This window comes from Accipiter gentilis, chromosome 7, assembly GCF_929443795.1.
Source record: "Accipiter gentilis chromosome 7, bAccGen1.1, whole genome shotgun sequence".
Taxonomy (NCBI): Eukaryota; Metazoa; Chordata; class Aves; order Accipitriformes; family Accipitridae; genus Astur; species Astur gentilis.
The window spans coordinates 1,635,780-1,661,591 of record NC_064886.1 but is presented as its reverse complement, the minus strand read 5'-3'; the positions used below and the strand labels follow the sequence as shown (position 1 = coordinate 1,661,591).

Here is a 25,812-nt window from a genome sequence, read left to right as displayed (position 1 = left end):
AGTACCAGAATATTCTAAGAACCTGTCTTCTGGCTTTGAGTCATTTAAACCCTGCACCTAACGTGGGGCGATACGCTGCTAATAAAACCAGTGTTTTACTTTAAAGCGATTTTAAACAGGTATGATGCCACACCACCGCCCACGGCCATGCTGCTGTTCCTTCCCCAGGGTCACCTTGTTCTGCCCGAACTGGTGAGGTCCGGCTTTAAACCCCCACGCAGGGCCGGGGAAAGGAGCCGGCTGCCCTCACACCAGCCCTCTGAAACACCCACAGCACCGGATTAGGGTGCTGGTGCCGCCGCCGGGTTTTTCAGCGGCAGAAACCGTCCCCACCGACCCCTTCTCCTCAGCCGGGCCCGCCATGGTGGTGTGAGGCGGCTGCCCCCGGCCTGACCAGGGGTGAGGAGGAGGAGGCCTCAGGAGACCCAGGAGAGGGGGCAGGACCTGGCTGGGCCTGAGCTTCACCTCAAAACAACAGAAGCATTAAAAAAACCAAAAAGACTTCTAAAACCACTTTTTTGGAGCCGTGGCTGCATTTTTTAGGGCCTGCTGTAGCCTCACCTCACCTGAAAATCAGGCTGAAGGGGCAGGCGGTGTGTGGGCGCAGGGCTGAGGGGGCGAAGGCCCTGAGGGGGGCGACAGGGGTTTCTGTGGTGCTTCTCCCAGTTAATACTAATCTCCTGATACTCGGTGTGATAAAGTGGGCGAGCGGCGGGGCTGTGGAGAGCCAGGGCTCCTTCTTCCCCTTTTCTCTCTCATAGTCCCAGAGCCGGCGCGGGTTTGGCCAACGCGAGGCCTTGGAGGATAGCCTGTACCGAAACAACCGGGTCCGAGTGGGTAAGCTCAGCCTAGGTGATGTTTCCTTTGCTCAAGAAATGGGTTTCGAGTGTGGTAGGTTGTAGAAAACGTGTTTTCTTATCTCTCTGGCTCGCTTAAATCAGCTTTGTTTAGCTAATAGCCTCACACTGGAATAATGCTTTTGTCTGCTTTAATTGCATTCCAGCCCCGTTCACAGCGCTTAGCCAATCATGAGTAAAAAAAACCCCACCACTTTCCTAAAATATTTAACATATTAAAAATTTTGCAGGTGTATATTTGTTTAAATATACTTTTATAGCTCTAATCTGTCCTCATTACTAAATGAAGTGCTAAATTTAGCATAAAAGCTGTCAACATATTCCAATCAACATGTCTTAATGAGTGCCAACAAACGGAAGTGAGGCTTTCACGGAAAAAAGCTGAAAAGGTGCAAATGCAGAACAAGATTAGATCAATTGTGTTGATAGAAGTCTGCTGCTCACTGCATTAGGTCACGATTGAAATCAACCCACCGTGTTTGTGCTATTATTTTAATTGTTAATAGAAATATTGACTAGCTGCGGACAAGGCAACGGTCCTCTGGGGACCTGTTTGTGGTGTTTCCTTTCATTAACGTCTCCCTGTTAGCAACTACATGTTGAGATCTCCCAGCGAGCCATTTTTCAAACCAGTTAACGCGTGCCTTGTTAATTCCATCTAATGGAAGTTTTTAATCAAGATGTCAGACAGTGCTAAATCAAGCACCTCACCAAAGTGCGAAACATGTAATGTCCACATTATTGCCTTTATCAATCAGCTTTCCATTCTTCTAAAAAGAATATTTTCCTCTTTAATCCAGGCTTGTCTAACAGGGCCCGCTTTCATTGAAACAATGGGGACTTCTCTCTCTCCTTTTTTTTTTTTTCTTCTTTCTTTTTTTTTTTTCCTTTCAAGGTGTCCCAGAAGAATCGTTCCTTTATTCCGGCCAGGATTGATGTTAGTGTATTTCCTGCCTACCCTTGCTAAAATATTGGCTGCTATTGGCAGACTTCCAGTTCTTTCACATTCCCCCTTCACACTTTTTAATGGTGGTAGGAATTAACATTTGTGGTTTGGAATATGAGAAATGCATTTTGAAGTGGCACCAGCTGACACCAGGTACAGCTATGGCCCTGAATTTCAAATACTATTGATCATTTACCAGTGAATAGGGAGTTTTCTTGCTCTGCAGACTCTCAGACAGTGCCATGGAGTATCCTTGGTTTGCTTTGCTTTAGGCGTCCTGGCTGCCAATTAGCTTTCAGACCTGAATAAGCTGAAGAATCTTGTTCTCAGTTTAAGAAAGATGAGAAATAGCAATGACTGTGTATTTTCCAGATGTCTCATATCTTCTTTTTTTTCAGGTTTTAATTAGAAGTGGAAGGCAGGTCTTTGAAGTATAGGATGGCTACTCATCAGCTTTTACAAACTAGGCAAAAGAAAAAGTCCTCTACGGTAAAGAACTTGAAATGTATTGACAATCTTAGCTCTCAGTTTTGGACCTGGCATGTCTGTGCCTGGTGAGGTGGGAACACTTTCTGTTGTCTGTGCTATTCTTAGTTGGATTATTTCCAGTTTAGTGAGTCCAGGAAGATACAGCATGGGGCTTTGACATGTATTTGACAAAATAAATGCAGGCTCATTAGGTGTGCACAGAGCCTTATTAGCAGGAAGAAAAGCAACGAACTAATGGAGTAACTAAATGTAGTATACTTTCCGCTGAGATTGTTCATGTTAAAATCAGTGTTTAGTACTTAAATCCTCTCCAATCATAGACGTGTACTGTTTACAACTCTGCGTTAAAATCACTCTGAAAACTAGGTCTGCGTACAGCATTGACAGACTCAGTCTGCTGTCAGAACCACTGATAGAGCAGTGAATGCCACAGCAGCACTGGCACTTGTTTGTCTCCGCAATTAACTGAGCTAAGCTGGCAGAAAACTATACACCTATACACTTTTTTTTTTTAGGGGTGGTTGTCTGTTAAGTGCAAGCATTGGTGCAGTGGAAGGGGTGGGAACATTCAGTCCTGATAAAGGGGGAGGGAATGACCAATGCAGTCTGTATCTGAGTAAATCATGTCAGATCTATTGATAACTATCCTTAAAACATTTAATCCCACCCATGTTAGACGTGAGTCTTCCCTGTGTAGTATGAAGACCAGAGAAATGCTAAAATTACATTTCTAAGTTACTCTCTTTTTCCACCTGTTTCCTAGAGTTGTTTCTAAATATAATCCCTGTGTTACACAACAACGGTGCTATTTTTGGTTTTGCCCTTCTTTTTCAGGAATCAGTGTTATTCCCTGACAAAGTTGCTACGGAGCAGCAGTCTGTGGCGCTGGTGAAAAGACTTCTGGCCATCTCTGTATCCTGTATAACATACATGAGAGGGCTGTTCCCAGAGAGCTCTTACGGAACTCGCTGGTTAGATGGTAACACTTTCAGTTTGTGCTGAATTCTTATTTCTACTTGCTATATTTTAGCTATTATCTCCCTTAGATGTTAGCTTCCAGCTGCTCACATATGCATGAGTTCAGCTTATTAGGAAGTTAGCTAACAGGCCTTCTCAAGTCTGGATGCAGGCAGTGCTTCTGCATCAGGCAGAGAGCATAGACAACAACCTAGAGCTATTGGCAACTCATGGCTTTTCTGTTAATGTTTCTTTTGGTTTATAGTCATTCCTCATTTGGTTTATAATAATTTCTAATCAATCTGACATAGCCACATGTTCTTGGGAACCAGAACTTTAACCAAAAAAAAGAACTTTAAGAACCAATGTCTTGTCACAGGATCACAAGAATGAGTGATGCTTTGATTCACTAACATCTTTACGTTCATTCAAGATGTGTTGGTAGGGTGTGAAATGTCTCCATACATTCCAATCTGTTCCGATGTTTTCACTTACTCAGTTGTCCTGAAACATGGTCACATGTACTTGGTGGACTTGGTTGAGGGCACAGCCAAACTGGCTTTTGATCACCTAACCCTGAAAAGCCACTAGTCTTTCTAATCAAACAGCAGGTCTTTCAATGCCTTTTTGATCAGGAATATTAACATCTGGCCTGCTCATGCCTTTGAGGGCTCCTTGGTTGAATCCTGAGGTGGTATTAATTCACCTCTTCGTTTGCAGGATGGGTTTCCTCTTGCCACTCTGAATGCCTGAAAACAGAGGTAGAAGGGACTGTGTGGACAAGCTCAACAGAAGTAGTTTATTCTGTGCACAGTCATTTATGTTGTAGGGAGGCTGGTGAAGTCTGAATGCAGAAGTGAAGGTGTTGTTAGGGAATGGTGGAATAGATGGGAGTAGAGAAGAGGAGGAAGGAGAGGACAGAAGCTGCTGGTGTTTTGAAATTAAGCCATAATGCTAGCACTTTTTTCTGGGAGAGCCCAGAGCATCTGAGGAAAGTCTTGACATTTGAAAATGCAGCAATAAGCTTGTGTCAGCCCACCTGGGACTCAGTGGAAAACCAACATTTCTACTCAGGAAGGACCTACAGATAACACATTTTATCCAAAAATGGGAGGGTGACTGGCTTAGTGCCACTGTTTGCCCAACAGCTGTGATAAGGATTGTAACTATGTGCTAAATCTGGTTTTGCAGACCTCTGTCTAAAAATTCTCCGAGAAGATAAAAGCTGTCTGGGATCATTGCAGATAGTCAAGTGGTAAGTGAGTAACAGCGAAACTAAGACAAGATTGTGCTGAATAGCAAGACATCTACCCCTCTCATTCTTCTTCCTGAATTTGAAAATATTGTGCCCAGTAGCGTTATCGACTATGCCAGTGCAACTCCCACTGCCGCAGCATGTGTGCTTGGCCCTGTGCGTAAGCAAGACGGAATTAGCTGACGAAGATCATGTGAGTTGAAGGTCTGTTGAAGTGTTGATTGTAGTGAGGTCGTGGTCAGGCCCCAGAGCACACGCAGGCAGCATAGGTACAGAGAGAGGGTGAAGGAAATAATGAGATTGATTCTTTTGTTGTTTAGTCTATTCTAATTTCACTTTTATAGGGATTCTTGTAGCTTGTTTTCTAGTATGTGCAATATTTTATCTCCCTGGATATTGTGTGTCTAAGTACCCTACAGCTTTCTTTAGGATATATTTCAGAGTTGGCGTGTTCCCAACAAGCAGTGAGTCTGACTTTGATGTGCTAATGAGATATGTAGCTGCACATCCTTTGACTCAGAGTAAATATCTGACCATTGCTACCTCAAATAATATTTACTACTTTGAGAAAATCCATAGCTGTAAACTATGCATCAGATAACAAAAATTTACAAGACCAGACATGTCAGGCTGCGTTCATTTCAGCCAAGCTCTGTACAAGGCTGATGGGAAAAAGAGCCATCAGAGATCAAGCTGGGGAGCTAGAATAGAGCACTGAGCAGAGACCCACTCAGAGCTGGCCTTAGGCCTCGAATTCTGGTCTTTGTCAGGATTTAGGTGGGCTCCGGGCTGACAGGATGTGGCCCTAGAAGTATAAACAATGCACAAATGCAGAAGGGAGGACAGTGCCTTTATGACTGACCTGAAAAGGACTTTACAATCCCAAAATGTTGCTAGCTGTGTTGTCTTAATTCCAGAAAAAAATGCACTTTAAAGTGTATCTAATGAGTGTGTGTTTACAGATCAGGAGATAAATATTGCTGGTTAGTATTAACATGCTTTTTCCTTGGCAGGATTCAAGGTTGTTTTGATGCTTTGGAGAGACAGTATGTAAGTTTTTTCACATTTTTAATGGAGTTTCCTATTTCTTCATAAAGTATGGACAAAACTATCTTTCTACTCCTGCTTTATATTTTGGTAGTGATCTTGCATGCACACAACACACATTTACAGCTGTGGGACAGGGGGAAGACCCTGCCCTGAGTATATACATGTGAGATCTGGGATTTTATTCGTTGAGCCCAAGTACTGACTGCTGTTGCTCTCTAGGCTTGCCTGTACATGGTGTGTGAACTAATTTGCAGCCTGAAATGGATTTCCCTTAGTTCTGTGTTCTCCATTTGTGTTGTCCAATGTCTGGATAGAGACACTGCCAGTCAGAACTGAGATCTTGATCTCCATACCTGTTTTCCTGAGAGAGATTCTTCTGTGCTGCTTTCCTTCATCTCCTTTCCCCTAGTCTTTTCCCTTCTTATCTTCTTTGACCCTCCTGGCTTTTCTCTGGGGTTCAGAATTTATTACTTTTTTTGGAAAGTAATTCACCAAGTAAGGTATATAACTGGTTCCAGGACAAAATCAGCTAGTAAGTAATCATATTCCTTGCTGATTGTCACATAAAACCAGCTCTGCACAGGAAAAAGCACCAACTGTTGTCATCTCTGTCGGCACTGTTCATCAAACCAGCTCTCATCTAGATCAGATGAAGTGGTGTTAGTTTCGGCACTGATGATCAGATGGGCTCTTAGACATCAGTACAACTGTCAATGTGCATCAGATAATTCAAAATGTTGTGAACTCAGTTTATTGCTTGCTGACAGTTCTAGGAGGTATTTAGTCCTCTGCTATTTATGAGACACATAAATTAATTGTTATTTGACAATGCTTAAGGAAGAAACAGAGAAACTTAATGCATGTTCTAGGATTGTTTTCAAGAGTAGTCCCGTGTACATTTTCTTGCTGTGGGATAAATGAAATACCTTTGGGGAGTTTCATAGCAGAGAGCAAATATTAGTCTTCAGTAGGGATGGGTGCTCTTGTAAAAGAGTTTTAAATCAGCATAGCCTTTGGAGATTTGTTTAGAAAGTGTCCCAAGAGAGAAGTCTGAGCATGCAGTTGTTTTCTTAGGGAACTGCAAGTAAAGCCAAGCAAACTGGCCACTAGGTGTTGCTGATGCTGTGCTATGAAGAATCTGCATAGAGGTTTTTAACTCCTAGTTTGTTGAATGTATGTATTCCTTCACTGTATGTAGGTGGTTAGATTTTGATAGGTCTTTCTTTCCCTTTGCTTATTAAGGTTAGATTTTGATTTTGTGTTTTGTTTTGGTTTTCCCTCCTTAGTTACACATTGCTGTCCTCGCAGTAAGTAAACAAATACAAGGCATTTTTCTTCCCCCACCCTGCTTGAAAGATATAGGGAGTCAAAGTTGTGTTTGCGCCTTTTTAAGGGGAAGTCAAAATGTATGGGGCTTTTAATAGAGCGGTCACCTTTCCTAAATATGGTAAATATTCCCATGCAGCCTAGGAAGTTCATATTTTTCTCAGTATGTCAGACTTCTGACTGAGGCCTTGCATGGATCTTTAAACTCCTAGAAGTGCTTTTATGTGCTTCATATCATTGCTTCCTTTAAACTCTTGCCTCCACCCTTGGAAGCTGCTGTGTCTTCTCCATTTCCCTCTGAAGAAGAGTGCTCTTCATTAATCTGATCCTGGAGAAACCACACACTGGTGGTTACACAGCAAGTCTTTTGCCCTGGTCCTCTGTAAAGCACCAAGAGCTATGCTCTGCATCTATTCTGTGCAAACTCTGAGTAGTTAAATCTCAGGCATCAATAGTTGCCTTCGAACGTTGGAATGGGAATTAACCTCATTCCTCCACAATTACACAGATGAGTGTCTTCTACCTGTCTTTGAAGTGGTAAGTATTGACTGCTGATAGAGGAGGGCTGTTTCTCCATTCCTTTCTCTGATCCCACGCTAAAGATAGTACAATCTCTGCTGTAAAGTGAAAATATCATTTTTAAGACACTTTTCACTGGTTCAAGTTATCCAAGGGGAGAATGCCCTCACTGTGCTTTCTTATAACAGATTTACACGAATCCCAAGGAACCGGAGGTAAGAAAGAGTCTTAATTAATCTTTGAGGCAACTGAAGGCATGGGTGAGTAGATCTGTATTCAGAGTGCACTTGTAGGCTTAAATTCTACCCTGACATAGCTGCTTGGTGACCCTGTTTCTCTTCTTCTGCCTTCACTCAAGAATGACAGCTCAGTGAGCTGGATTGTGATCAAACGCTCCTACCAGGCAGTCGGCTTTGCGCCCATCTAGGGCCTGAGGCAGGGATGTTAACAGGCACCTAATGGGCATGTTTGCAATTTTGTTTTTCTTGCCTGAAGAGAAGAAATGGGAAGTTCAAAATAATTCTTTTACGAACCATCTTTTTAACAGTAGTGTTGAGAAGAGAGCTGTTTTTTTCATGCAGAGAGGTTTAGGACAGAAGTTATGAATCACTTCAGACCTGGGATATATGCGTTGCATAGTGCCTGTTCTTATCCATTCGGTGTTCTCTGTTGTGTTTCTGTTTCGTTTACATCTAGCTGGTGAAGACAGACTGGGTGGTGCAATATATAAGTGAGGTTCTGCATCCATGCTGTCTCTGCAGAGCAGATACAGAGAACGGCTGCAGAATCTTTGCTCACCTGATTACAGTTCTGCTGCATCGCACCTCAGCATCTGGGGAGACAGCAAGAGATTAGTCCGTACCAAGGCTGGGATTTGTAAGAAAGGCTTAGAGTTAAGGGCTCAGCTGAGCTCCTACTAATTGACCTCATTGCCTCTGGAAAGAGTGAATTATAAGCATGGAATTGGACTACAATAGATCCTTTCTCGTGTGGTGAAGTTGTCTGTTCTTCCCAATTATTTCATTCTCTAAAATCATAGCAAATCCTTTCCTTTCAAATGGAAAATCATCTAGTTTTTTAATGTCCCTCAGAAAACTCTGAGACCGGTGAAATTCAGCAACTTTTGCCCATGCAGTATTGTTTGTATTTCCTAGTAGGAAGAGTCCTTCAGGCCCTTGTCTCCATACAGAACACTGGGTCAGGCTTTCTTGTGACACTGCATCACACTTGAAGCCTCACATTTTTCCTTTTAGTAAGGGAGGACAGACGTATGTACGTTGTGATGGTTGGCTGGCCCTGGTGCCTCGTTAGAGGTTTAGGCTGGGGAGTTAGGCCCACAGAGGAAGTGGAAGGAGGAAGCAGGAAGTTTGTCATTTTTTTTGTGATTCTTTCAGTGTTAGGTAAGCTGTGGTGGTTAAGAAAATTAGCCAAAGCCCACGCAAGCAATAATAAAGTTAAAGCTGTCATTGTGTCATTAAATTAATGCTGTGCTCTGGCATAAAGTCGTGAAAGGACACTGCTAGGTTCAGTGTGCATCTTTATACTTGTTATTGAAAGAGACCTGTTTCTTCTTTTCCCCTCTCTTGTTAAATGTCTAGACAGTGACTGAACTGTATCAATTCAAATTCAAGTACAAAAAGGAGGTGCCCCAGATGGACATCATCAGGTAATGGTTTGGTTTTATTTCTCAGAATTACACTGTGAAAACTGTGTTCTTGAAGCATTAAGAAGAAACTGCACTTTATGATTAGAGCATGTCTGAGTCGCTAAGCAGCTGTAAATATCATCAGAGTTGAGGACAGTTGCCCTACAGGATATGATCTGCTGAGCTGATGAGTAGAAATGCTGTCACGTAGCACAGTGAGGCACTTAAAGTGCACCAGAAGCAAGTTAAGGACAATTTATAGAAATGGTGCCTAATCAGGGTAACGATGCAGAAACCAGCAGCATTGTTGAGCTCCCTACTGTCTCAACTAATAGCTAGTGTTCTTCCACTTTCACAAGATAGCCTTTTTCAGGTTTGACCCCTTTCACCATGATCCTGCACCCACAATTTTTTTTCCTTGGGCATTTGCATATGTGTATTCTGCTTGAGCAGTCTTGTGTGGGTGACCAGAGAGAACTTTCGCTTATGATGCCTGACTTGATGCTGCAAAATGTGTGGCAGGAAGCAGCAGCTTTTTGCATCTTTTTGGCTCTCTCTGTCTGTTAGATATTTTAAATCTGTGTTTAGTAGGCCATAATCCTGTGTAGTTTAAACTAAGTACTATCAAAGGCCATTGGCTATAACCAAAGCAAAGAAAAATAATTAACCCATTTTTAGTTTGCTTCTGCAGTTGCCATTGTTGAAAGATGGATCTTTGGGCCTTGGAACCTGCCTGTACAGCAAGAGAGCTCTGCTGTCCCATATGCTCCTCAGGAAGCTCCTCTGCAATGCTCCTGTAGTGTGCCATTTGCTGTTCTTTCGCCAAATAATTTGTAGTACGTGGCAAAATGATTTTCTGTTGGGAAAATCTGAACTATGTCTGAGCCTAGAGTGTCCTGTTGACAGTACCCTCTGTTTCTGCTTTGAAGCTGCTGTCAGTTGTCCTCACAACACTGAGGAAAAGAGGAGACCTTAGGGATCTGAAAGATAATAGATAGCTCTTGAGTAGTTTGATTTTTTTAATTAGCCTTACTCAGATCAGTCATTAGTTGCTAGAAATAACAACAGTCCCCAAATGGAATGCAGCATCCCTTGGTGTCCGTCGTACTGGCCAAGAAGAGGCTAAGTAATCTTGCTGTTGTGTTTATATCTGCTCTGTCAAAATCTTATTACTGCTCTGAGGCTTCAAAGCCCATGGCATCGGGTTCCTGGGCTCTGTTCTGTTTCCTCGGTGGCTGACACTGCATGTACCTGCAGTCGTTAGTAAACCGAAGTTCTGGCATTGATCAGAGTGTTGTGTCATCTTTGCTATCAGCTCCTTCAGCTGATAAAACTGCTTTTGCACACCTGCAAGGTTTATTGTCATATTCCATGAGAGATGTTTTGTGGGTCTGCATCATTGTATCTGAGTGGTAAAGGGAAACTTTCTCCTAAATGGTGTCTGCCTTATTTTAGATGGATTTTGGAGGAATTCCTTGTCATGGATCCCAGTCCTTCAGAGAGGTTCAGTTCCTCAGCTTTTACCTTTTGACACATTCCTGCATCAAACCCACAATGTTACTCCCATACTGAAGCAGCGTTTGACCTGTTAATTCCTATGGAAGTCTCATCTCTTTTTTGCTTATACTCTTTCCCCATACCATTTCTATTCTGCTAATCCCAAGACTTGTAAAGGTGATGTGTAAGAGAAGGCCTACTTTCTCTTTACTCCACCTTAGGCATTGCCAGCATTTGTCCTCTCACTTGATGTGCATTTCTGAACATACAGGATTTAATCTAAATGGCACAGTGTGCTCAGCACAGAGTTTTGCTGTTGGCAGTTTGGAGCCTACCAAACCATACCCTGCATACCCTGGGAATTGAAGCTGTTCAACAGCCACTCCGTTTTCATGACAAGCCAAGAAGTTTCAACTGGAAGGGGAGAACAGTCCTAATGAAGCTCTTCCTTCCAGTGATTTATTCAGTCCTATTCAGCCCTGGGATCCTCTCTGCTCTCTTACCTTACTTACTGCTTTTGAAGCAATTTAGGATGATTGTATCAGGGACCATCCAGCCTGTATGGAGTTTCATTCACCTGCCAGTGGTCTTCTAAAGATGTAATGAAGGAATTACATTATTTTTATGGCCCCTTCTCTTTGAAAGTTAAGGAAGTTTAGGTTCCTTAGTCACATAGTGATTCATCTAGTCCATCTTCAACCATCTAAAGCAGATGGCTGATCTAAGTTACTCATCTCATCTACCTCTGTAGTCAAGAGAAACAAACTCCTCCAGAGGGCGATTCATCCCACTTCTGTTATACGTTTATCTCAGTCTAGACTGCTTGCTTAGACTAGCCAGCTGACATTTGGATGGGTGAAGGAGGTGAGAGGAATGCCCCTTAGTCACTTTTGAAAAATGTGCTTCTGAGCTAGTTTTTCTTACATGGAATTGAAGTGAGAACACGCAATTCGCTTCTCTTCAAACTGCAAAATGGACTTGAAAATAGCCCCTGTGATGAATCGGCTTTATATGGGATTCTCACCTCATTCCTCTCATTCCTGAAATTGCTTAGGTGAAAGGCACTTGTTTTATGGTCCTTTGATCCAATTTAATCATGTTCAAACAAGTGAGTCATGACATTTGTATAATGGGGTCCATTGCCCCAGCTACGAAGTCTGTTCAAATGTAAATGCCATGCCTCTTAGTTTAGAGCTGTTGTTTTGCTGATGCCACCCCATCCCTGGAGTCTGTTTCACTTCCCTGTTTATCTGGAAATTACATAAAGGCATTGTAGCTTTGTGCTGGTGGTTTCAGGCAAGTCAGTGGGTGCTCTGTATTTGTAATTAGATCGTGAATATTCATGACTGAGGAAAACAAATCTGTTATTCTTCTTCCAATTATAGCAACCAAATGAACTTTGTGAATGGGGTGTGCAGCAAGGATGTTAAACAGGCCAGCAGGCTCCTGATCCGTAAACTGTACCTGTTAATGCAAAACCTTGGACCGCTTCCCAATGACATTACCCTGACCATGAAACTCCTCTACTACAATGATGGTAGGTGGAGAACAGTGTGTGCCGTGGGGAAAAATTCCCTTTCCATCAGTTTCTGTAATAATTGTGAGCCCCTGTAAAGTAAATAAAGCATAGAAAGGTGAAGCGGTAGAAGCTGTTAGCTGATAACATTGAGAAACGGTATAAAACATAATAAAGCCTTCTGACACACAGGGATGGCAGATGCTTTTTAAGAAAAGTTTGAGCATCTGTGTAAGACTTACAGCCATGCAGTGTGAAGAGGAGACATCCTTCTCCTTCACTGTTGGTTTTTGGTTTTGTTTTTTTTAAGGAACAGGCAATGTCAGGTTCTGCTCCAGAAAGTTGAGCGCATTAATGGTATCTCAGCATCTTAAAGTCATTCTTTCTTTGAGCTTCCTGATAACATTTGCTCAGCTCATTTTTATCTTTGAATTCTCTCCCTTCTTCCTGAAAAAAAACACCAGAATATTTTTAGTAGTTGGTGTTGTTACTCAAGGCTGGTGTACACTTGTTCTTTGTAAATCAGACTAAGGAGAGATGGAACTTGATTTCTCTGACATCAGTGGGTTCTTTCTCCCTGTGTAGTAACTCCCAGAGATTACCAGCCTCCTGGCTTTAAGGAAGATGGCAGGCCTGGTGACCTGTTTTTTGATGGCGATCCTGTCAACCTGAAAGTAGGGTCAGTCTCCACTGGCTTCCACCTCATGAAAGTGAGAGTGACAACTGAAAAGAAAAGAATGGGAACAGTTGAAAGCAACCTGCTCCAGAAGAATGGCCCTACAGAGATCTCGCATCAAGGGTTAGACTGTGATGAAGAGGAAGAAGAGGGCAGTACAAAGGTATAGAAATAGCTCTATTTGGTTTTTGCTAGAGGAACGGAGTTTATCTGGCAAAACTCTCCTTAAAAGAAATGTTTTCTCAGAATCCTAAGGATTTCATAAGGGTTTAATAAGGATTTCAGCTTGTGTTGGGCAGCAGTGCTATGGTGGATTGAACGCCAAGGCTGGAAATCCATAGACATAAAGTGAATTTCATTCCAGCATATCCACTGATTTACTGAGTCTAGTATGTTCCCCCAGAAGAGGGCAGTGATTGTACAGAGAGACCCAACACATGCGCGTGCACACACACACACAACACGTGCACGCACATTTATACACAGACATGCACAACATGGAGAAAATTGCAAACAGTTTTGCATCTCCACTTGACGTTTCTCAGGACTAAGCCATGTTCCACTGTGTAGTTAGGTGGGATTCCTTCCATTTAGCTCTAGCCATCTAAAAATTGTGTGTTGTGTCTAATTTCTCTAGCCCCCCTCTGCACTTAGTGAAGGAGGAGGCATCTGTAGCAGGTAATTCTGATACTTTCCTTAGACACCAAGGTAGGCTGGAATGAATGGTCCTCTGCTGGAGCCCCTCTCCAAAATGACAGAAGGGGCAGCCTGGACTGGTAGCTCAGACTTGACAATTTAATTTTAGGTGGTCAGTGCCAGGGAGTAAACCCCAACATAACTAACTCCTGAAGATAGGAAGCCATTCAGGTTGGAATTCTGTCTTGTCTTAGAAAATTTCTCACCTGAAAGACCTGTGTCTTCTCCATTTCCCCCTGAAGAAGGGTGCTTGGGAGAAGGAAGGCCTGGACACTGAAGAGCTGTGAAAATCTCATCCCTATTAGTGCTGGGTTTGTGGATTTACCAGCTGGGCATATTCTTTAGGTTATTCTATTAAGACAAAACATCATTTGCTTTACAGAATCACCCTCTCCCTGTCAGAGCAGATTCAAGTGAGCATGGAAAGGACAAAAGTGATCCCCACCCAGGCTGGAAAATGGAAGCATCTTCTTTTTACCTTCAAGATACAGGTAAACACCCAGTTTCAAAACTGAAGGAGCTTGTGCTCATGACTGTATCCTAGCATAATATTTAGTTTTTTTCACTTACTTTGAAATGGATGAAGAGAGTTTGTCAGGCTGTTTGAATTTTGTATCAGATCATAATAGAGGGCTTGTTGTATATGCTTGGTTTCTTAAGAGAAACATTCAAATTTTTATCAATATCTTTCCACCTCTTTATCTCAGCAGGTTTTTTTTCAGATATGGAGGAAATGCACAGTTCATCAATACTGAGTTACATTATCTACATTTTCGCCAAAGCTCTTTTCCTTTAGCTGTTACAGTATGATTTTGCCAATGACTTCCATATGTGAAAACATACATGAAGATACATGGAAAAAAGCTTTTTCTCTCACTTCAATCAACCTAGCTTCTGATATACCATGCTGTATTTGACCTTTGAGGCTCTCAGATATAGCCTGTGGAACAATACCATCTAGTGACAAAATGGTAAATAGCATTCCTGAGATCCCCAAGCAGTGGAATAAAGCAGCTTGTCTGCCTATGAAGTCACCTTTTCAGGTCTTTCTCCTGCAGATTCTCAGATGACTAATACAGGGTGAACTCATACTGCCACCTTTTCCACTCTGGGAATATTAACAGGACCTTCCTCCTCTAACCAGTTGCCTATCTTCATGAAACTGAGGTGCTTTGGGACTCCCCATCAAATTTTATTGAAACTATCTAATAAGGTCAATAGTTATTAGTCAGGGTACAGCTCCCTTCCTTCCCCATACACGTACACACACTTGGATAGACCACATGCAGGCACAGGTTAGAATCGAGCTTAAGTATAATTGATAGGAGCTGCTGCAAGTGTTACACATTCAGCTGACAGTTTATTCTGAAATCTCTGTTTCCAGGAATAAACTGCCAGTGTTGGCAGTGCCTGAGAGCAAAGGTTACACAGTTTCAGATCAGGCATGGGATTTTGCTACAGTGATTTAGTCAGGCTTCTGAATATTTTTTTTTTTTCAATTAAATACAGGGGTTTAACTTTGGAGCTAATTTTGATTCGATGTTTGGATTGTAGGTGGAAAGAAGAAGACAGGAATAAATGAGATGGTCAGGATGCCTTGCTCAAGGGCATCTCAGCAGGTGAGGAAATTTTAGTGGCTCTAAGATACACCAGGCAAGGTGGAATTCATTGCCATGGAACTTTATGTCACCTAGGATGGCACAAGATTCAACTAACATAAGTGGATTTCTTGTACAGTACCACAATACATAGAGGGTACAAAGTTTTAGGGCACAGGGTTATAAGCATGAACTGGAAGCATTTAAGAGAAAACTTTCCATGGCCAGCTTATTTCATACATCCAGTACAAGAATTTTGTACTGTTCTTTGGAGTTGGCACTTGTGAATTACACATGCAGACTAAACGTATTGGTGTTCCAACCAGGCTGGTTTACCTGTGTGTGTTTCTGGATTAAGGTTCTGAAATCACCACCCTGTTTTAGGTTTGAAGGGTGTGTTGTCTGTTGCCTAACATGGTCTTCACTTCTTTCTTGCTTCCAGACTATCTTTACATGTGAGTCACAGGTACCTACTGGATTCTATCCCTTTTTGGCTGCCTCTCTAGGATAGAAAGAATTCTCCCCTGGAGATGCTGATCTCTTTTTCAGAGGTTGTTGGGGTAACCCAAAGAACTAGGGTAGACCAGACATGTAATTTTAGATAAGTAAAGTTATGTGAAATTAATTCCATCCTGAAGGCTGCCCAGGCCAAACCCTGAGTCAGAATCAGAGCTCGAATTCATGGGCTTGTGCAGAGGTTTTTTCAGTGACAGGGCAAATCTCTGAATACCACCAGACTTGCCACTTGATCCTCCTCCCATTCAAATTAGTTGAAAATCGTGTGAGCTTGAATGTTCAGAAGCTGAATCTTTACAGGATAAGTTAATGAGGGTAGGAAATTGCTACTAAAATTTTCCCCGCCTCTGTTGAAAAGAATCCCGGGGTGTCTAACCCAGACAGCAACTGGAGACTACAACTTAACGTGTCATTCAAAAGGCATCTGTGAAGTATTTGCCTTGACTCTGGATCTTAGAAATGAACTTCTGTGCCTAGGCTGGTATTTTTCAAACTTTAACCACATTTTTTTTTTGTGTCACATCCTCCAGTTTCCTTCTGATCATTGTTTATTCTGTCGTCTGTGTGAAAACAGGAGCCTTTTTTGTTTGTAACTCATGGTTGTCCCACTGATTCATGCTCTGACATTCTTTCGGGTCTGTCACGATTGTAAGCAGAGCACCAGACACCTCTCTCTTGCAGCATGTGAATTTCATTAGAATATGGTAGCAATAGTGAGAGTGTTTGAAGGTGGTGGAAACAGCATTAGTTGCTGAAAAATGGAAGAGTCACTTTATCCGTTGTGTGCTTCCAAAGACTTAAAAAAGAAAAAAAAAAATCCCAAGCCTCTGCCTGGTAGATTCTTCATGGCAGAGTGGTTTTTTAATATATTCTTTGATTCTATTTTTTAAACCATCATAGCTTAGAAGTTGGCTAGTATTTCAGTCAGTTTAGGGAAAAACAAAGTCAAGTCACTGGTTAAAAAGTGCAGATCATCATTGTAAAGCCAGCACTAATAAAAATTTGACACTATTTTCCATATGAGAGGGACTTTCCCTTCTTTTCTGAGGGAAGTGGTTAAAACAAATGACCATTGTGTATTCCCTTGAATCAGGAAGCCAAGCTGGTGAGTGAAGTCTGTCTTTAAAAATGAGGACAAGCTTGGGTGGATGGGAAGTATGAGTTAGGTATTATCTAACAGGGTCAAATATAGTTAAGCTGGGTGGAAGTAGTCCTGTTGGGATATGAATGCAAACACCTTGTTGCTATCCAGACTGCAGTACAGCCAAGTAATAGCATTTTCATACTGTCAGGTGTTTTCAGAGAAGCTCTCTGCTTTAAAGAGCTATAAGGTGTCCAAAATGACTTGTTCTATCCTGGATTTCAGAGTTTAATTAGCATGGCGTGTGAAGGGCCTTGGGGAACAACATAGCCTCAGCCATGGAGGTCTCTCTTCACTGGGGCAGAGACGAGCCCTCGGATTTGCAGTGCTAGTGCGTGACACTGTTAGGTTTCCACCAGAAGAAGTTCCCCTTCAACTAGCTTATTGAATGATTGCTCACATACCAGCACTACTGTAAGGGAGCGAGCAAGACTGGGTGGCAAGGAACGGGCAAAAAGGGTCCGAGAGGGAGACATGCCCTTCTGGTGGCAGCACAGTGTTAGCTGTTCAGCTGTCCATGGAGCAGCACCTCAGGGTTTAAAGGTGCTCTCTGTACAGTTAAATGTTCAGGCCAAGATTTTCAAAACTAACTAAAACAATTTGCAGTGTCCCAGAATTTGATGTCTGTACAGGGATTTAATATTCAAGAAGTGCTGAGTTCAGAAATGGTACCCACAGTCACAAGTTGCTTTTGGAAATGTGGACGAGCCCATTACTTCTCCTCATCTGAAGTGAGCTGCTTTATTCCTTCTGATTCCTTGGTTATCAAAAATAAAAACTGTGCTGTTGGAACTGAGTTTATTGGTCATTATCTTCCTGACCTATAGCTCTTCAGGAAAACCAGGAATGAAAGTATTAAAGGCTTATTTTTATCTAATCGACATAGGAGCGGCAAAGGATGCAGATCTGCCAAAAGAGAAGCAGCTATTCCTGTCCAGTTAGAACTGTAACTGGCCTGTAGTAATGGCCATGGAGAGTCTCTGACAGAGGGCTTTTCAGATTGGAGAAAAATTTACATGCACTCAACTGGCTTGTTATCTGCAATCTCATGATTGATGATACTTAGGATCAAATGAGAGATTGCCCTTTCCCAGCAAAGCATCTCTGTACTTAATCATCCAGAGTTAGACACCAGCATGTAAATTAGCCTACCTCTGCTGACTTCAGGAGAGTTTTTCTGATTGCATCAGCCAAAGATTTGTCCCAGTGTGCTATCTTTATGCGTCTTGCTACTTTCCACTGGCATTCTAGGAGTTGTGAAGAGTTGGGTAAAATAGGGAATTGCTGCCCATTGGTTTAGCTTATAGGAATCTGCTGATGAGAATGGCTTCCTGCACTGAACTTAAGATAACTTTTTGAATTCTTCAGCATCCTCCTTTATCGTCTTATGAATCCTTTAATGTTCTTGTCCTGCAAATTGATTTTGGTCAGCTTTGTCTTCATGTAAGCAAACGTGTTGCAGTGGAATGAGTTTGGAATTGAACAGAACTAGAAGATGAGTAAAATCTGACCATGTGGACGCCTCTGCAGGCTTTTATCTCCCATCAGGAAGCTGTGGGCTGAAGTTCTGGGGTGGTCCTTAGAGCACAGTCTCACTGCACCGTGAAGCAGCCGTTCAGAGAGCCCTGAATCGCCCCTGACCGAGTCTGCGCCAGAGCTGGAAGTGGTGTGGCCGTATCAGCACAGCAGAATTCAGCTCTGCCTCCCAAGTTTCTGGCTTCATTAGCTAGCGCCAGACACTGCTTAAGCTGCTAGACTGGCTGTGCTTATGCTACTAGACTGCTGTGGGACATGAGGAAGTGTGTTGACACTTGGCATTGCGTGGACATACCAGTTTGAATCAATGATAGCTCAGGGATCTCTGCACTGGGATTCACTGCCTGCTGTAGGCATACTCCTGCCATGCAGATTAGCTCTCTTAACTGGAGCTGTCTGAAGGTTATATGTCTAGGGAGAGATTTCATACCTAAATATTGTAAATCAGTACTGTTTTAGACCTTAGAGGATAGCCTGTCTCGCCTCCAGCTGCTGCTCCTCCTTGGCTACCTGGCCATGTCCTCTTTCTCAGAGGGACTGTGGCAGCGATAGAAGCCAGTGTGAACGCAGTTATTCATGGATGACACATTGTGAGTAGTATCTGCCGTGTTTGCCAGTGATCAGTGTCCTGTTGGTGCCCAGGGCCGTGGTCATCCTGATGGAGATTCTTGTGCTTTCCGTGTTTTACACAGCTTCTGTCGGAAAGTGAAGGTCAGCACAAGTGGATTCAATTGCAGAACAGCTTGGAGATCAAGACCTTTGTTGTCTGATTTTTCCCAGGCAAACCACTTTTAAAATTGCCATGACAGAAAACAGTTGAAGGGTGAAGCCTACCATTTGCAGAGCAATAGGAAAGCATTTTTCTGTGGCAATGTCATTATCTTGAACTTTTGCAGAAAAGAAAAAAAAAAGAAAGGTTTATCTCTAACTGTCTATCAAGAGAGCTGTATCTGATGAGAAGTTCCCAGAACATTTTCTCCTCCAAACCAGCTGAGGCTACACAGACCCAAACAATGAAGAGAGAAAGGCTCGGAGATGAGCTTGCCTCTCTCCTTCCTGTGAGCTCAGGCCATTCTGGGAGGAGTGAGACAGGGAGGTCAGGAAATTCCTGGCTTCTCTCAATTCACATCAGATCCTTAGCTGTATCTTGGGACCATTCATCCCTTGCATGAGTTATCCCTGTCTAGTGTGCAGGAAACAGTTTCCTAGTGATCTCTTCACTCAGAGGTGAGGCCCATCACCCCGCAGATCCGGGGAGATTTAACCCTTGCGCCCTCAGATTCTCTGACATCTACCCCAGGGACATCCACGGGAAGATGTGAAGCTTCTGCACTGGCTGCCTTTACATATGTTCATAACGTACATGCTAGCAACCAGACCCTCTAGAGAAATCTGCATAAATTAAGGTTGGACACATCTAATATCCCATGAGGGACTAAGCTGGGTAGCAGCCTAGTACGTAGAAGGAGTGTCCATTGCTTTTCACCTCCTCGGTTACAATGCTGTAATCTTACAGGGGAAGGCTTCTGGTTTGGGGAGGCATATCGGATTGTGTTCCAGCAATCAGAATGGCTGGCATGGCAGTGTACAGTGTGATTGAAGGCCCTGGAAGAGATTGTAAGGATGGATAAATTTTTTTCAGCAGGTATTTTTGAAGAAGTTTTTTTTTACACTCTGGAAAAATCTGTTCATTAGTCCTTTAAATGCTACAGGATACATGAGGTACAGAGTAGGCCTGTGAGACTTCCAGTTTGTGAAAAAGAAATTGCGTTGAATGTCAAAGATTTTAACAGTGAGCTATGGAAAGGAAGAGGACTAGTGGTAGTCAGTGATGTGTTGGCATGGCTTCCTGGGGACAAAAATGTGGCAAGCTTCCACAGAAGCACCACAGTGAGTGTCTTTCATTCTTCCACCTGCATAAATTGGCTTTCATGCTAACCGGCATGATTCTCCTCTACTTGTACAGATGAAAATCAGGATTAATTCCACTGATGTCAGTGTGATCGCTTTACTAGAAACTGATATGACACCAGTGCTGAGCCCTCTGTCGAGCGTTTAACCACTGTGCCGCCTTCAGAGAATCGCTGAAGGGACAACTGGAGATTGTCACGTCCAACCTACCTGCTCAAAGTATGGTGAAGTGGAGCAGGCTTCTCAAGACCTTGTCCAGTCAGGTGTTGAATATTTCCAAGGATGGAGACTCCACAACCTCCCTGGACAACTTGTGCCAGTATTGGATTGCCTTCACAGTAAAAAAAAAAGTTTGTCCTTATGTTTAAATGGAATTTCCTGTATTTCAGTTTGTGTCCATTTCCTCTTATCCTTTCACTGGACACCATGATGTACGTTGTGAACCTTGATTTTTGCTGTGCTTGGAAAGCATGGAGCAGCCAACTGTCAGTGAGTAGATGGGAATTACTGCCGTCAACCGGATCAGTTTAAAGAGTCACTGACTTGATTTTTGAAAGTGGCAAGCATTTGCTATGCTATTGAGTCAATGTTAGCTGCAGCTGAAATCACAGGATACATCAGGCACTGGCTCTCTCTGATTAGTTTCATGATGATGATAGACGTCCCCTGCAGGTACTGTTTATTGTCCTGGCACCTGAGGATCGTTTTGCCTTATTTCAGCAGTTGAGTCTTGTATCTCAGTCCTTATTCTTCTAGCTTGCTTGATGGAACTGGACTTCTTTTGACATTAATGTGCTTCTGAATTTGTCAAGATAGTTATAAGGTACCAAACTAAACACTCCTGTGTCCCTGACAAAGGGAACTCTTCTGAGGGCATAAAATTTGCCAAGTGCCAAACCTCAGCATGGGGCAGGCCACAGACAAAAAGGGACACAGTTGAATGCTCTTGTGCAATTTTAGCTTTTCTACATAGGATGCCTTGGGAAGCAAAACACATGTCAGAAGAGCTGTAAATTTGCTTCGATTTATGCTGGGAATTCTTGGCTGGAATACGTGGGGACACTGGGGATTGAAAATTGCAGAGCACAAAACTAGGTCCTGATTTTGTCTATCTAAGAATAGCAGTGTAGCTGTGGTCTGCTCATTCTGTTTCATCCACCAGTCTGCCTTGGGAAGGCTTTAATCTAAGTCTAATCTATTTTTAGCCTGATATCTTCTCCAGACAATGTGCAGCTGTCCTGTTAGTTTTATGCCAGAAATTAGTAACACTTGTATGATTCACAAGTTAGCTGTATTTTTACAGAAAAATTCTGCAGCAACATACTACTTTTCCACATGTAGTGCAGTATTGTAAAACAGGAGATTCAAACTCACTGTGTGTTCATGGTGTGACCTCGATCCAAAACTACGTCTTGGACTCAGAGTCAGGAGGTCACGGGTCTGTTCCTCTCTTTGCTACTTGATCTGGACTTGTCCCACCTGTCCTGTAGTCAGCATGGTCCCTTTGCAGGGTAAGCGTGCGAGGGCCTGCGCCTTGTCCTATGTACTTTTATAGCACCTGGCTCCTCAGTGAGCCAAGTGCCTGTAGTGGTTGTGTAAGACAAACAAGATTTATACAGCGCAAGCTCTCCCATCAGTTAGTCTAAGTCAAGTACATGGGAAAAATTAGAATTAATCAACTTCTGGAGGCTTTGATTGTATGTTTAGTCAATGGGAGGGATTTCCTGCTTTTCACCACACCGTTTAAGAGGTTTACTTTCTGGTTAAAGTCAAATAAACATAAGTAGGATCTGACTTAATCCCATTTAGAGCAACATTTCTGGGGAAGAAGCTTGAGTGTTTGGTAAAGGATGGGACCTGGAAGTTGGACCTGGGGTCTGTTCCTGGCTCTGAGTTCCTACGTGAACTTGTAGCCTGGCAGGGGCAGGACAGGACATGTTGGCTTTGGTGAAATACGTCACACAGTTGACATTCATTCAATAGATGAATAGTGCCTGCCTAGAGCACTGGATGGCTTGCATAGATGTTTTTACTCTTCTCATCTCAGGTTAGGTGGTCATGCTGCCTGTGGTAGAGGGGAGGAAAGCTGTGGGAGAGTTGCCATGGACTCTGCATGAGCAGCTGTTCATTGTGGCTATTTCTCCTGCTCAAAGGTATCTCATCCATGCAGAAAATTTAGGAGGAATAGCAAAGGGGTAAAAACTTTACTGTGTAGTTATCTGTGCTGCAGAAGCTCCATTCCTCAACGGAGGAAATAAAAGCGCTGACTCTAGCTGATGCTCTCTTTATGCGGTTTAGCCTAAAATAGAGGGAGAGCTGCCTTATTCAGGTGATGGGGGCTGGGAGACTGGGGATCATCACTTTGCTTTATTGTGTGGCCAGCAGGACAGGGTACAAACCCTGCAGCTGTGTTAGCACTGGAGAGTTTATGGATGCAGTGTTTTCCCCGCTCTGGGTCCTTTACTTCAAAAAAGGAAGCAGACAGGTTAAGATGATGCCAGGGAGAAGAAAGTAAATAACTGCCTAAAATGCCAGTTTGAGCAGCTGGATATCAGGTCAGGAGACGTAACACAGAGATCCACTCATCACTCTTTCCTCAAGCGAATACGCCTTGGGCATCATTGGAAGTTTTGTCAGCCTGAGTGTGCAGGGTGAAGGAGAACCTGCCCATCCCACTTTGGCAGATTCTTGTTTTCTCTGTTTTTATGGAAAGGAAATTGTACTTTCTGCATTAAGCAATATTTTATTGCTCATAATGAAGAGGAGGGAAGAGGGGAGGAAAAACAATTTGAAACATGATAGAGAGGCGAAGTGAGGTTGTTTCAAACTATTTTGCTGTTCATCCATAATCAGAGTTATTTCACACATTAGAAAGACCATTGCTATGTAGAGATTACCGAAGCCTCATACCAAGGTCAGATAGAAAGAAAGCCTTGATGACGTGAGTGGGGAATTCTATAATGACCACATCTTGTAATCTGGAGACCTTGTGCTTGTCTCCAGGATGCATTCTGGAATAGCTCTTTATTAACTCCTTGTGTTTATCCTGCTTCAGTTTTGGGATTCCTCATGTTTTATGGTGAAACTGGAGTAAGGTACTCCTGTTTTGGAGCAGGAATTTGGTTAGCACTCTTTTCCCTCTTCATTCACCTTACTTTCATCCAAATGAACTTTCTTTTGGAGGCAAAGTTGAAGCAGTGTGCTGCGGTGTGTCCCTTCAGCTCAGTTCCAGTGAGAGCAAGAGAGGTTACATTGCTAGACTGTGTGCTTTGTCCCTTCTGGGTGGGCAACAACACACGTTACTCTCTGTAGCTCCAGACTCTCATTGTAAAAATGCAAATATGTTATGTAATAATGAGAAAAAGTCAGTTTGTCACTTGGCACAGCCAACACTTCAACTGTTGTTCTGGCTGTCCGTCTCTCTGTGGTCTGTCCGAATTGCCTGTACCATTGACCCATTTATATTCTAACATATATTTATCCGTGTTTTTTAACCTTTTGGTTTGTAGGCCCCTGAATATTTTGGAGGGAGGTTTGTGTCTTTCTAGAGGAAAGTTAAGCCTCTTGGGAAAAAAGCTTGCTTTGATCAGTTATTTTTCGCAGACTCAGGTAGTCTTTGAAGTCTGAGATTGACCAACTCGCGTTGAAATTCCCTGATGTACAAGTAGAGGTACTGTATGTCTCCTCCCAGAAGGCTGTTTCCAGTGACCACAGATTTGACATACAAGCCCCCCGCTTTTAAATACTTTTATGATTATTTGAGGTTGGTGAAACAGGCTGTGCCGTATAAGCTATTGTATTTCTCAAAGGTCTCCTTGCTCCTGGTGTTTTCTGTCGGTGGTGGGAAGATGGGTACTGTTCCTTGTGCCACCAAAACCATTCTCTGTCTCTGAAGCTGAACCTGTTGCTTTCACGAATCTTACAGTCCCAGTTCCATCCAGTATTCCAGTTTTGATTCCTTGCCTAATTACTTTGCTGGAGAACAGGATCACACTGAACAAACCCAAGAGGATCCAGGAAAACACATTGTAGTTTTGGAAGTTGTATTTCTTGACTCATCTAGCAGGAGCCTGTACCGTGAGAATGATCACTGTTTCTGATGGTTCTTACAGATAAGCTGCCTGAACCTTGCATTTAGCCAGGAAGAGGTAATAGGACCCAAGAAGAAAAGGAAGGTCAGTGAACCAGAGAAGCTGCTTCTGGAAGGCAGGAAATGATGTTCATTCTGACACATTTTAGAAGGTGTGAGTTCACATTGTCATCTGGCTATTAAAGACCTTTACTCTCTTCCAATATTTAACTCTTCCACATACCGCATGTATTTCTGCATGTTTATTTGTCTTGTGAAAACTTTGGATTGTGAAGAGACAGCAAGCACCATAGTTGTCATGACAATGTCAACCGACAGCACTTGTTTGATGTTCTAAAGTTGAGGATTTATGATTCCATGTGAATGGTGTCTGTTATGCTTCTTTCTCTCCATCTCTCTCACCCCCCTCCACTCTGCCTCCGCCTCAGCTAAATTTCCTCCTCTGTGGCTGGACTGTCCTTTGCCAATATGTCATCAATATTTAATGGCGCTGTTGCAAGATGAACTCTCAGAGGTATCAGTGCCAGCAGGCAACAAGTCTCATGATTCACTAGATTGTGCTTAGCTTCATCCTATCTACTGTTTCCGGAGCATAGATTTTTTTTTTTTTTTTTTTTTTTCAAAGCAGGGTTTTTATCTATTTTGAATACAGAGATAAAGTAATCTATACAAATTTTCTGCTGGTGCTGAATGTTTTTTTTCTGTCTCTGCAAGTAGTGTTGCTATAGCTGTATTATCAGCTTATTTCTAAAACAGCAACCCACCATGTACCAAGAGCCTTAGACAGTTGTACAATGTAAGTTGTCTTGAAATAGATCACATTTAAAACCTAACTTTAGTAAAGGTACCTTGTGGTTGCAAATACAGGTAAGGAGAACAACTGCAACAAAAGAAAAAATTTCTGTGTCCCTTGGAGCAAAGGTGCTGTGCTTTGTGTCATGTAGCTTGCCTGGCAGACACTCTGTCACGACCTAATGGCTGTTACTGGAGTGGGAGGAGAAAAATGGTCTTAGACATTTTAAAAAAGATGTTCAAGCAACAGCCTTTGCATTACTTTATGCACATCGCAAAAGGGATTCTGAAATAGGAAACAGTGAAGAAGGGAATGTAGTGTACTCTCTTCCCAATATAATGTTGATTGCCTAAAGTGTTCAAATCTTAGGGTGATGGGGAAGTAAAAGCACTAGAGTACAAGAGAGTAATGCACCCAGTAGCGTAGCAGCATCCCTGACATTTCAGTAATGCAGCGAAGATATTTCAGGACAGGACTTGAAGAGCAGCGGTGGTTTTGAATGTAAGGTGTTTCTTTCATGGTGTATGTCAGACAGCTCTGTAGAAAGCAGTGAGGATCGCTTGATAAGGATGTGACCCATGGTGGCTGGGGCATCTGATTGAAGGACCTTGGCCACCAGTGCCATCACTTGACACACCAGGTTTCCTATCACCACTAATATGGTGATGGCTTCTGCTGTGGCAGTGCTTGAGGTTGGCTTCAGACATGAGACTCCTCACTGCTGAAACAGTGATCTTTCCTTGACTGGTTAAAAAGCGGGGATTGGTGCATCTCTCTTGTGCTTTTACTCTGGTTGGC

General features: G+C 42.7%; 1 protein-coding gene across 2 annotated transcripts; it reads left to right on the top strand.

Annotated features, from left to right (window-relative positions):
- The first annotated feature begins 778 nt into the window (after positions 1 to 778).
- HORMAD2 (HORMA domain containing 2) lies at positions 779 to 24,829 on the top strand. Of its 2 annotated transcripts, XM_049804154.1 has the most exons (13): positions 779 to 837; positions 2,202 to 2,292; positions 3,127 to 3,271; positions 4,441 to 4,504; positions 5,518 to 5,554; positions 6,841 to 6,861; positions 7,588 to 7,614; positions 8,998 to 9,065; positions 11,927 to 12,078; positions 12,643 to 12,896; positions 13,812 to 13,920; positions 14,984 to 15,048; positions 24,244 to 24,829. In XM_049804154.1, exons 2-13 carry the CDS (start codon positions 2,242 to 2,244, stop codon positions 24,346 to 24,348), a joined length of 1,098 nt encoding a protein of 365 aa, XP_049660111.1. In that variant the 5' UTR covers positions 779 to 837; positions 2,202 to 2,241; the 3' UTR covers positions 24,349 to 24,829. The 2 variants fall into 2 exon arrangements, with proteins under 2 accessions (XP_049660111.1, XP_049660112.1); XM_049804155.1 differs by lacking the exon at positions 14,984 to 15,048 and having other exon boundaries at positions 24,244 to 24,348.
- Positions 24,830 to 25,812: the final 983 nt, after the last annotated feature.

What these genes read in the sequence shown, in the direction of transcription:
- HORMAD2 (XM_049804154.1), top strand. Translation starts at nt 2,242, where the DNA reads ATGGCTACTCATCAGCTTTTACAAACTAGGCAAAAGAAAAAGTCCTCT. An exon ending in CCCCAGATGGACATCATCAG is followed by an intron (nt 9,066 to 11,926) that starts GTAATGGTTTGG and finishes TTCCAATTATAG; the next exon opens with CAACCAAATGAACTTTGTGA. An exon ending in AAGAAGAGGGCAGTACAAAG is followed by an intron (nt 12,897 to 13,811) that starts GTATAGAAATAG and finishes TTTGCTTTACAG; the next exon opens with AATCACCCTCTCCCTGTCAG.